At 39.4% G+C, this 13,326-nt stretch overlaps 1 protein-coding gene across 1 annotated transcript in view; it reads right to left on the bottom strand.

The window, feature by feature from the left end:
• Positions 1-4,108: 4,108 nt before the first annotated feature.
• Positions 4,109-13,326, bottom strand: part of TSC22D2 (TSC22 domain family member 2) — a 44,889-nt gene continuing 35,671 nt past the window's right edge. The window contains exons 2-3 of the mRNA XM_014526256.2: positions 7,149-7,200; positions 4,109-5,691 (exon numbers count right to left, since the gene is read on the bottom strand). Coding sequence (XP_014381742.1) covers positions 5,431-5,691; positions 7,149-7,200 — 313 coding nt within the window. The 3' untranslated portion in view covers positions 4,109-5,430. The remainder of the gene's footprint in view (positions 5,692-7,148; positions 7,201-13,326) is intronic.

Here is a 13,326-nt window from a genome sequence, read left to right as displayed (position 1 = left end):
CCCCAACAAATTAGGCATACAGAACCTTTTTTCCTTCTGATGATACGCAAATCAAAAGGACTCTCAGCATGATTTTCAGATCCCAGGCTGCATATGCAAGGCTGACAAGTACAGATGAAAAAAAAGTTTCTATAGAAACTAATTATGTCCCCTCAAAAGATTGTAATAGAGATGAAACTTATCACAGCACAAGTTCCATAATGACCTTAAAAAAACCCACTTTGCTATTGCTTAATATGAATGTAAACAAAATGAGTATAGCAACTGTTAATTAAAATATGGACTCTCCACATGAAGTGTTAGAGTACAAATATATCCTTCTATCCTCCTCAAGCAAAAAAGAAAAAGAAAAGCTCTGCACTTTTCCCAATTCTGACGTATTTGGGCTCTTAGACCAATAGTTTATAAATTCATAGTCTAAAGCCTTCCATTAAGAAACCCCTGACATTCAGATCCTGGGTCTGTAAGCTAGAGTGTTATCAACAGCCCTCAGCTGATACAATACTGACTAAAGATCTCAGGTAGGTACGATTCAAACCACAGAGATCTGTAAAGCTTACCTTGAGTTGCACCCTCATGGAAAGTGACAGCCAGCATAGCCTATGTAAGCACTGGTGTAACATGTTCCAATTATTAAACCTCCTAGGTTGACCTGGCTTGTTTTCCTGTACCAGCTAAACCTTTCAAGAAGGCTTCAAGTACTGGGTGTATAAGAGTAATTTAATCTAGAGCCACAGATGCATAAATAAATGCAGGAAATCCTGGATTTAAGCAAAAAGGTAAACTGTGAAGCAAGATTTGGCCACTGAACCAAATGAGTCTGCAGGAACAAAAGGGAAGTATAGAACACCCATAGATGGCCAACTTCATGCAACCCTCAGCATCCCCCAACTAATCAGGACTGAGCCAAAGCTTGCACTCTTCAAGGCCTTGGCATCATGGCCAGGTTGTGAGACACTACACCATATCAGACAACTGAATAGAAAGGGCGCTGTGCCAAGGTAACCAGCATATTATGCTGCCTTCATCTGCACATACGGAGTTCCACAGCAGTTCCTGTCCTATGAAGACTATACACCTAAAGGATGTCACATTTCCTCTTGATCTCCGTAAAGTTGCTTTGCTAATATTGTAAATTCATCTGTTCAATGCGTCAGTCTCTAGTGCTTGCACTTAGAAAGCAAACTACCAAATAGCAAAGATTAAATTTACTTGAAATGCAAATAAAATACACTCAAAGTAAAAACTAGAGGCTGGTTTTGTTAGACTCAAGAATTACCACAAATTCAGTCTATAGAAGGTTTTGACAATTTGTAGTTACTCCAATTGCTTTTCTGGACAGTTGGTCTGATATACAAGAATAAAGGAAGCTACTTGGAAATATTTTTATCTGTCACTATCCAAACTTTCCATATCTAATCACCATGACATTATTTTCCCATCTATTTTATCAGAGCTAAGTGTTTTAGAGCAGCTGAGTTGTTGTTATAAAACAGCATATTTTTAATGGAAGAAAGGTGCAAGGCTAAAGTGATTTTATTTGGATAAAAGAATCCTTAGAAGATTTCAGGTGAAGGCAAGAGATGTGGACATTGTATATTCCAGCCCCATATTCATGTTGTAGGGGCCCACTTTCATGTGACCAGTTCTATGTACAAAGCTGAGTTGGCTCTTTTCTTGCCCCTCGAAGTGTCCAAAAAAAAAAAAAAAAAAAAAAAAAAAAAATCAAGTGGTTGACCTAGCCTTCTGCTAACTTAAGACTACCATGGCTAACTACATCTCTTTACCTAGCTGGGAAGAGCTAGCATTGCTGTCTGTAAATATTCACAGTACCAACCAAACCCTGATGTTCTAGGGGTTTTGTGTTCTTTGTTATAAGAGTATCATGTGATGCAAACCACTGACTGACTGAGCCGGTGCAGTTGCATAGAAAACAAACAAAGAAAAGGCTTTAGAAAAGTAAGGAGCTGGCTTACACAGGCAATCTACAAACAGCAGCAGCTTGGCTGCAACAAGATCAGTTAATCAACTGGTAATTGTTTTAGTTTTAAGGCCTCTTATTCAAGGATTGTGAGGATTTTTTCTTCAGGTTGCAGCATCTTTTTAGCCATTTTTCATAATTATTTCCCCTCGCTCATCACCTCTCTTCTTTCCCCACCAATAGAGTACCACCTTTGTGCCCACACACAGTAGTTCCTTCTCTGAGGACAGCAGCATCATGGACCATGATTACAATTGCTTAGTCTTAGTCAGTTTCATTACGTTCTTGTGCGTCTACTAGCTTGTGTCTGTTTGTGTTGATGTTGATGAATAAGGCAGCTTTCCATTCACACAGAAGGAATTAGAAATCCAGAAGTGGAAGGGAGAACAGCATTTGGATTTTACAGAATCTGATTTAATTTCCATTGGTATGATCATTATTTTTTTCTGAACTTCTCATCACAAACTTTAATGGATAAAACATCTTAAGAGAAAAAAAAAATCCTGTGGACATCAGAAGTTTAAGCTTACTAGTCAAATACTTTTTTTGCACAAGAAAACACCCAACTGAATCCAGCCAAACTTGTGTCCATAACTTACTACCACCTTAGAGAAACTGTTTAAAAAGTTATTCAGAGAAAGCTGCATCTCTGATGTCTCTCCCGCCAAGACTCCATATCAGAAAAAGGGCATCTGAACATGTGCAAAACTACAGATCTGATGCAAGTCAGTACTTGTAAGCAGCCTGACAAAGCAAGCTGATGGCTCAAGGCAACATGACATTGTCACTAGAATTCGAATTACACCTAGGTCCTGCAAGTTAAAATACTGCAGCTTTCTGACAATGTGTTTTGTGCGGCAGATTAGTTGCTCTCAGTTTCCAACTTGTTGGTGTTCCTTCTGGACATTTTGTTCTAAGGGTAAAAAAGCTTTTGGCTTAAAAGCCAATGTCAAAGTGCTCTAGAATCAACATGTTCAGACTCTACTTTAGAAGTAGTTATGAAAATCAAATTAAATAGGGGAAAAAGATTAAAGCTCTGAGTAGTATAATCATGCTGCACATTCCCCACCCATTCACAGAACAATGGGATCAGGTAGTGAAAAGTGACATTAAGTGCAACCATCAATGTCAGCATGATCAAAGGGCTACTGAGCATGAGGAAATGTATCCAAAACAGACAGCTGTATTATAAGATTTGGCAAAAAAATCTACAATGACTAGTGGAGTATCAGCATAATTATTGGACAAATTACTGTTTTATGCTCATCAGGATTAATTCCAAACTTTCTACAATTAATTAAAGTTACCTAGTCTTAAAAACCCCCAAGTAAAACTGTCCCCCACTCCCAAACCAAGTCAGGTGCTGCAGAAAATATTCAGTTATGTACAATATGTATATTATTTTGGAATTAGCCTACAAAAATGCTGTGAAGGCTTTTTCCATCCCCATTAAGAGTTCTATCAAGATTTCATTAACTGTAGTAATACTGCTTCCAAGCCATAATATTACTTTGGTGACGAATCAGGGCCTGTTGAAATCGAGATTCAAGGTCGGATCATCGGATCAAGGCATGTCCATGTGCATTAAATCGGGGAAACGTTCAGGATTTATCCTGAGACAAGTAACAGTTTCTCTCAGGATATTGCAAAAAAATGTCTATATCAGTGATCCTGAGATTGAATGAATCAATGGCAGAAAAGCAGCACTACACATTCAGCCAGTCACTAAACCCTGATTACAGGTGTGATGCGTGTACATACCAATCCTGTGTTATTCTTGTTCTGGGACAAAAAACATAGGCACAACGTATCCAGGAACAAATGAAATATCTATTCCTAGCTTTACTGATATTTTCAGGTAGTGAATAAATTACTATTCTAAACTTCAAGTTAAAAATATTAGCTAAATCTATTCCTGATCACTAAAGACATAAATAAAAAAGGATGTTGTAACTTTACATTTAAAAAAGTGCTATGCAATCTAATTACTTTTTAACACATCTAGAGCCAAACAGTTCAACAAAACTGCAATTTAATTTCAGAAAATGTGTTAAAATATATATCTATACATCAGTTTCTGACACACTGTGTTAGTATACACAAATGATGGCCTCTCTTGAAACTGTATTTATGAAATGTACATTTTAATTTAAATACTCAGTATACACTGCACTTAATCTGCATGTTGCATTTATTAAATACATTAAAATCTGCAATGTAACAAAACATTTTCTGCATACGAAATTCAAAACACCATTTTAAATGAACAAAAGATGGCTCACTTCATTTTTTTTAAACAACTAGTGTGTACTACACTAGCTCAGCTCCATCAACACCAGCCGTTCGTTCTTTATTTGACATTTTTTCACAGACTATTACATATTACAATAAGAGTGCTGGATAAAAACATGAGGTACGAAAGTGGTTCAAAGATTATAGGTCATGCAGATCATGCTAGACAGCAAAGAAAAATTGTGAATGAGAAAACACTAAATAAAAATACATAAAGAATGTGCATTATAAAATAAAAACTCAATTACACAGCTTTGCTTCTTTGGTTACAAAGTAGGTTGAACAATTTCACAGCTTTTTATTCCCACCCAAAAAAAAAAAAAATCATACGAAATGTCAAAAAGCAGAGGAATCATGGCAATTTCTCTCTATTAGAAAGTAGAAACAGAAATGAGCAAAGTTTTCTTCATCAAAATAGCCCATCAATTATTTATTATATCACAATAACTGGTGACTACCTGTACAGATGCACTATGGTCTTCATACTTACACTCTATACAAAAATTTACATTCAAGCTGGGTCTTTACTACCGTAAATAAATACCAAAGGTAAATTGCCATTAGTGTTAGAAATATGCCAGGATTCTTTTGTTCAATTATTGCCTAAACATTGTATCTATTAAACGCAATCCCGTCTATCATTTTACTGATACTTACATTTATTAAAAAATTAAAAAAAGTTCTGTGACATTGTTCATGTACATTATGAAAATAGCAGCCCTGTAATAAATAAAACAAATAAATGAAACTAAATGTAGGCAAATGTTACTTATATTGAAAGAACAGTGGCTCTTAAGATGAATTGTTACTTCTTATACAAGATAGCAAGGCTCAAAGTAATCCATGGAAAACGGAAACTTGGGGAGCCACCAAAGCTCTTAAAGACCCCACTCATGCGCACCCAATAAATGCAGACTCTTTGCATTAAGAACTCCTTCTACCATTTCCCTTGTCCACTGATGACATAACTGAACACCAACTGCGCTGCATAACATCTCAAAGTGAGGGAAAAGCTCTTGCAGAATGATTGTCTAATACTGAAAAGGCCAAACACACAACTGAAGCATGGCTACTTGCTTTCATATAAAGTGGAAAGAACACCAGTGGCACACAAGGACAGATTGCTTTCAGTTTTTTCTTAATGAGGCAAGAAAGCTTTATGCTGAGGAAACATTCGGCTTCTGCGGAGGTTGTGTTGGCTGCGGAGGCTGTGCTATCACTGTTTGCGGTTGTGAAGTGCTACTAGGATTGGCCTGTTGGGTTGAAAGTTGGGATAACTGATCATTGTTTGAAAGGGATTTTAACAGTGCATTTTCTCGTTCAAGTAAAGAGTTTCTTTCAACCAATTCTTTTATTTGTTCCTTCAAGACTTCCACTTCTTCTCTGACTGCATACATCAAATGGCTTTTCACCAAATCCTATAAACGGTAAGTCAATAGTTACACAAACTGAAAGTTTCATACAGCTGCCAAATGCAACATTTCAGTATGATTTTACAAGGCATTTATTACTACCTCATGACTGCATGCTGGATCCCCTGCATGACTGAGTTCAATAGCAAACCCAGAACTCAGAGTCACTGTAAAACATTCCCAATTTCAAAAGCCGTAAGTAAAGTATCAAGTTAAATAGGTTCTTTTACCCAATAATGGGCATAGGTACTTTTATCTGTATAAAACAATTGAACATCTTTTCTACTCAACAAGAATTAAAAACACTGCAGAAATATAAACAGAGGGAGCTTTTTAAATGGCCCTTTGTTCATCATACACATTGTAATGCCCAGCAGCAATGCTGCACTGTAATGCATGCACACAGCAGCAATAATCTGTAAGTAATGCTCTAGGTTTTAACCTCAGAGGCATATATTAAATTTGCCAGAACACGTTTTACTTCAACAAGCATCTTCTAAAATCAGGGGTGTCCAAGTGGTACAGACAACCTCTGCATGTGGCAAGAGGCAGATTGGGGAGGGGCAGGCAGAACAGTGGCAACAGGGCAGGAATAAACAGCAGCAAAATCAAGCAGGGGTAAGAGATCAGAGTGGCACTCATGGAGGGCACGGGGCTAATTTGTGGCACCCCCCCACTACAAAGTTTGGCCCCCACTGTTATAAAAAGTATTCTACTGCAGTTGTTAAAACTGGCTGCCAGAGGTAAGTTACCACAACTAGAAAAATCTAACAAATACATATGCTTCAAATGCCCTATTCAAAAATATTTAGGTTTATAGCACAGAATATGATGGGTAACAAGTGGTAAGTGGGCCTTATTCCTAGGACTATACAGGAACAATTTTATGGTTAGAAAATCAGCACTAAAAATGCCAGTTGTAAGGACTAGTAGGTCCTAAGCATCTTTGATCTAGTATAAGAACCAGAAAAACTTGAAATGATTAAACAAGGGAGAATAGGCAATAGTTTTAGTCAAACTAAATTAAATTCACAAGCTAGCACTTCCGCTACTGGCATAAATGAATTTAGTTTTGATTTAACCAAAGGACTTAAGTGTACTGTATCCTCATGTCCCTCTAGCATTTAAAATCAGAGTTGAATTAGTCAGATCCTATGAAGAAGTTGTGAGCAAACAGCAGAGACTGGAATCTCTTTTGGTCAAATGCAGAGCCAATCTTGATCTGCTGTTATTCTATAAATCTACAAACATAGGGAAACCCTTACTTTAAGTGACAGAATAAGACTAATTACATTCATGGCATAGCATGCAATTTTGCTTAATATTACTACTACTTTTTTTAAAACAGGAAAATCTACATTATCTAAAACTTTGGGGGGGAGGAGGTGAAATCAAATATGGCTCAAAATGTAATTTTATGGATTAACCATCTATCCTTCTCAGAGGCAGAAATTTGTACTTACCATTGCCTGTTCTATTTTGTTGTCAATGGCTACAACACTTGCACCAGATGCACTGCAAGAGAGAAAAAGAGGGTGCTCAGTGAACATTACAATATTTCACTGAAACTGAACCCATTTGACAGTCCTTTAAACTATGTGCCTTTGTTGAACAATTTAAGTCTTAGGATACACAATATGTTATGGAATTCTTCAAAATATCCTCTCTGAAATTCTCTTACCTGCACTGAGATAGTTTAAGATATAAATATAGGATCATAGAAAAGTAGGGCTGCAAGGGACTTTGTGAGGTCATCTCAGGGCAAGATCAACCATACTAGACCATCGCATCCAAGTGTCCATCTAACCTGCTCTTGAAAACTTCCAAGAATGGAGATTCCACAACTTTTCTGGGTATCCTGTTTCAGTGCTTGACTACCCTCATAGGTCAGAAAGTTCCTCCTAACTAAGGTTCATAAAAGTCAGAAAAGGGTTCAAGGGACCTCCACAGGTCATCGAGTTCAAAGTCCTGCCAGATCATCCCTGTCCAAACCATCTTATACAAATCCGTAATCTAGCCTCTTCGTAACAACTACCATCAACTGATACAACACAAGACATGACACCCTAACCTGTCACAGGTAAAAGCAGGAGTACCACAGCAGCCAACATCCTGCTGTTGTAAACAGTTATTAATATATGCTCCAGAGACCCCAGGTAGAAGTCTATGCCCCCTGCTACAGAGGAAAGTAAAACCCCCCACTGTCCATACCAATCTAACCACAGAGTAAAATTCCTTCCTGACCCCCAATATAGTGATTGGTTTGACCCCGAGTGGAAAGGCAAGACCCTTTAACCAAAAATCTCTGGTTTTAAGTCTGAGCTGAAGCACTGGCACACCCTAGTCAAAATCCCAACCTCGGCAACAGCCACCACCCAATGCTTTTGAAAAAGGTTTAAAAAAACAAAACCAAAAAACCACACATTCATACAACCCACACACCTGACAAATACAGCATAAGAGGGGAATGGGCAGGACTCCCTCCCAGCCTCATGCAACAACCAGCAAAGCCCAGAAGCATGGGAAATACCCAGAGTAGAACATAAGCTAGTTACACCTAAATCAAAAATTGTTGACTAGCAGCTATACACAACTTCTTGAGCACCTCCAGTGATGGAGAATCCATGCCTTCCCTAGGCATTGATTCTACTGCCTCACTAACCCAACAGTGAAGAAGTTTCTCCAGATATCCCATCTCAACCTACTTTGCTGCAACTTCAAAGCCATTGGTCCATGTCCTGTTCTCTGCAGCAATACAGAAAAGGTGCTCTCCCTCGTCTTTATGGCTGCCCTTCAAGTACTTGAAGGCTGCTATCAGGTCCCCTCTTAAGCACTTTTTCCTCAAGCTCAAGTTCCTCCTGCCTCTCCTCACATGACTTGCTTTCCAAGCCCTTTATCATCTTCCTTGCCCGCCTCTGGACCCTCTCTAACTTTTCCACCTAAACTGCAACCTAAATTTCCTCTGCTGCAGCTTGAGACTGTCCCCTATGGCCACAGAGAACAGCCTACTCGGTAATTTTCAACCAGGGTGTTGTTTCAAAACAGGTTTTGACCTGTTGTCTTTGAGTTCTTTGCAACAGAAGAATCTCTATTATTTTTTCATAATTAAAAAAAACCAAGCAGAAGCTAAAATCTGATGTTTTGTGGGGTTCTCCAAGTCTAAAAAGATTGAGAAGAACTGACCTATCTTCGTCTTCCTTATAATAAAAATAAAATCACTATTCATGTATTTGAAGACTTATCAAATCCCCACTCAGACTTTTCTCCAAGCTAAGTAACCCTAGCTGTTTCAACCTTTCCTCATAAATCATGCTTCCCAAGCCTCTAAAATCAGGGGTTTTCAAACCCTGGCTTTAAAAACATACAAATGCACACTGGTCTTCTATCCAGCTTATGATCTACTGTAACTAAGTCCTTCTCTGCATTACTACACCCTAAAACACTGCTTCTTCCCATTAAAACTTCTTCCTTTTGCCACAAAACCTAACCGATTACTATGTATTACACACTTTAGTTAATGTAATTGAAACTGCTTACCTTCCCTTCCTCATAAACCAGCCTCCTTGGAAAAGGGCTTATACAGAATATAGACAAGTTTATTGTATACAATTTGAATTCCTGCTAACCTACTGGATCAGGTGCTTATATTAAACATTAAGCACAGAAACTCTTAACAGTATTTCTCAGAATCTACTTACCAATTGCTTGTCAATAAAGGAGCTATCTGATAATGACTGTATTTACAGCTTTAAGTAGGGCCTTAGCTGTAAACATTCATGTGTATGTTCAGAGTCCTGGAAACCCAAAAGGGTGCTCATTTTCTCTCAGATAATTGAATTTAATAGAATTCCATGTCCTGAGAGCCATTAAATCCCAGTCAGGTGGTTACCAGTATAGGACAATTTTTATCAAAGCAGGTTTCACACCATCAACCCAAGAGGGTAAATTGCCTTTAGGCTAGCATTATTTCAGGCATCAAGAAATCCATGGTAGGGACAAAACATTAGCAATTGTATATTTAACTACAAAACAATTGATGTGTCGGCATCTCTCTGGGACTCATTTACCATAATGTAGTTTTAAAGAGATGACGTTTTAAACATGAGCATAAACTATTTAAGGAGGGCAACTGTGCTCAGGCTAAGCTATTTGAAGGTTTCTGTAATTTCATGAAAAAAATTCTTCTCTAAGAAAATCCTACTGCAGATAATAATGTTCATCTTTGGAGACAGCAGCAGGGCTAGCACTAAGTTACTTATACAACACTAAAATCCAAATAGTCTGTAAAATAGTTTAACACTGAAGCAATTCTGCATCTGCACAAAAGAGCTGATTTAACAGATTCCAAACTGTGGGGTACGGTCTTTGCAGAAAGTCAAGTTACAAGCAGTTTTAAGCAAGATGGCTGCTAACACTGGGCTCAAAAGTGTTTGTTTGTTCTAAATACATTAGCTCTCACATTCTAAATCCAAGTTTCTCACAAAATATTCTGAACTGTAGTTTTGATGCTGGGGAACAACATACTACGTTTATTTGTGGTTTCTCAAGTCAAATATCTACAAAGTAATTTTATCATGAATCTTGCAACTTCACTTGATTTTAAAAATTGTATGGTCAGCCTTTTATTGTGCCCATGAAGCATAATACCTATGATGCATGCAGAAGGCAGGACAGGGATTTAACTCTGGAACTGGTAAATACTAAATTAAGACTATCTAGGTATTGAGCATGTTGGGACTTCAAAAGAGTTTTTCTCCACATCACCACTTACATAATTTGTCACTGCCAAGACAACACAGTAAGGCTCTAAGTGTTATACTGGTTATACAATTTAAAATAGAAACAATTCAAACTACAGTATTTTTGCCTATCTTGTTACAAGCAAGGCAAACCTTTCCAGGCTTCCAAGCCGCCCCAACATTTAAGGTTTTAGGCAGAGATTTTTAATTAAAAAAAAAAAAAAAAAAAAAAAAAAAAAGGGTAAAAGAGTGTCTACTTCAACAGGCACTTTACAGCAAGACTATTTTACTGTGTTCCTACCTCCCAACCTTCCTTTGTTTCATATTTACTGTAGACTTTCTTCCTCAAAACCCAAATATTTAAAATGGCCACCAACACCAAAGCAAGTGTCCTTTTTATTCTCCTATGATTTGAATATAATCATTTTTCTGAAACTAGCTTAACTCATTTTAGACTTTTGCATTAGAATCATAGAAAACGAGGGCTGGAAGGGACCTCAGGAGGTCATCGAGTCCAACCACCTGCTCAAAGCAGGACCACCCCCAACTAGATCATCAGAGCCAAAGCTTTGCTAGCCGGGTCTTAAAAACTTCCACAGACAGAGAGTCCACAGGTTACCTCTCCGGGTAACCTGTTTCAGTGTTTTACTCCTCTCCTAGTCAGAAATTTTTCCTAACATCTAACCTAAACTTGCCTTGCTGCAACTTGAGACCATTGCTCCTTGTTCTGTCATCTGCTACCACAGAGGACAGTCTAGCTCAGGGGTGGACAATTATTTTGGGTGGAGGGCTGCTTACTGAGTTTTGGCAAGCCATCAAGGGCCACATGACAGGCAGCCAGGGGCAGATAAATATAAATTTTCTAAAATTTTTAGGGGCCTTGCAGGCCGGATACAACAGCCTGGAGGACCACATCCAGCCTGCAGGCCACATTTTGCCCACCCCTGCTCTAGCTCCATCCTTTTTTGAACCTCCCTTCAGGTAGCTGAAGTTTGTCATTAAATCCCACCCCACCTGGTCTTCTCTTCTCCAAACTAAATAAATCCAGTTCCCTCAGCCTCTCCTCAGAAGTCACGTGTCCCAGCCTCCTAGCCATTTCCGTTGCCTCTGCTGGACTCTCTCCAATTTGTCCACATCCTTTCTGTAGTGGGGGGCCCAAAACTGAACATAGTACTCCAGACGTGGCCTCACCAGTGCTGAATAGACTGGAAGAATCACTTCCCTCGATCTGCTGGCAATGCTCCTACTAACGCAGCCCAATATGCCATCCTAAGTGCAGGGTTCTTCCATCCTAAGTGCAGGACTTTGCACTTGTCCTTATTGAAACTCACGAAAATTTATTTTGGTCCAATCTTCCAATTTGTCTAGATCTCTCTGAATCCTAACCCTACCCTCTAGCATACGTACTACTCCCCACAGCTTGGTGTCATCTGCAGACTTGCTGAGGGTGCACTTGCGGATGAGCCGCCACTGCCAGATCACTGCAGGCTCGGGACAGCATCCGCACCCCGTGGGTGAGTGTGTAACCACAGCAGAACAGGGTGCAGGCAGCAGCCCGGGGGTGGGGAAGCTCTGTGGGCTCAACTTACACTTGCCCAGGCTCCACACTCCTGCCGCCCACCCACCCATTCTCACTGCCACCGCCGCTTCCCCCCACCCGCTGGCCACTCCAGCACCATGTGCCAGAGTGGAACCTGGCTCCTGCCACCCCACCGGCTGCGACCCACCATTTCCCTTGGCATTGCCACTGCTTCTCCACACCCCCACACTGAGCATTATAATAGAACATGCTGAGCACTAAGTGAAACCAGGTAGGTATTTTAAATTAGTGCTATAATGAAACCGTGGTAAGCAAAACCGCGTTAAGTGGGGGTTGCCTGTACTACTTTGAGCCCAATGATCCAGCTAGATTTCTATCCACCTTACAGTCCAACCCAGACTTCCTTAGCTTGCTCATGAGAAGGCTATGGGGGACTATATCAAAAGCCTTGCTAAAGACAAGGTATATCACATTCGGTAGTCTCCCTGCATCCAGAGCCAGTCATCTCATCATAGAAGGCAATCAGGTTGGTCAGGCACAATTTGCCCTTGGTGAATTAATTGACTTCTTGTGAATAGTTAGAGATAACCTTTCCAATGTCATTAGCAACCTCAAGCTAGTAACCTCAACCTCAGAGAACAGAGGAATATAAATCAATGAAGACTAAAAAAAGGTGAAGGTTTATGAACGGTAGAAAATGGATGGAGGAAGTAAACTGTGTTATTGTTTTATTATTTTTTAACATATGTTCTACTTTCATGCAGGAAAGTCTAAAGCAGGTCTTGAAGCTCTTTTAGTGTATAATCTTTACAACAGTTTTAGAAAGGGAAAACAAATGCTATTGGTACATGATGTTTTATTCTTAAAATTGATAGTTAAACTATACTGTAGCATAAATCTGTTTTACTGGAACAGATGGATTTGAGTCTGCAAAGTGAAAAGCTTTTTTTTTTTTTTTTTTTTTTTAGGAACAAAAATAAAAAAAAATGAACCTCAACACACACAACATTTGAAGTAAGTATGCACAAAGGTGCAACTTGCAACTGAGGATACACTCTTACAGTGACTTTACCTTGCAATTAAGCTACTCAGAACTGTGCCCTGACAACATATTCAAGTCCTACTGAAGACTGCAGTGGTAGTGTGTAGTTGTGCTCCCCCCCTTCGGTCAGGCATACAGGGGACCCCCGCCTCACTTTAGCAGCCGTGGCAGCACAGCACTCCTTCCCTCCCATGCCCAGTACCACCCGCTGGGCCGCAGAGGCAGCTCCTGCCCAGAACTGGTCCGGCCAGGTGACACCCCAGCACCCCACTGTGCACGCAAAAATCTAGAGAGGCATATGCCCCCCCCCCCCCCCACCC

Source organism: Alligator sinensis, unplaced genomic scaffold (genome assembly GCF_000455745.1).
Source record: "Alligator sinensis unplaced genomic scaffold, ASM45574v1 scaffold1009_1, whole genome shotgun sequence".
Lineage (NCBI taxonomy): Eukaryota > Metazoa > Chordata > Crocodylia > Alligatoridae > Alligator > Alligator sinensis.
Note: the sequence above shows the minus strand (reverse complement) of the source record. Positions and strands in the feature narration are given on the sequence as shown.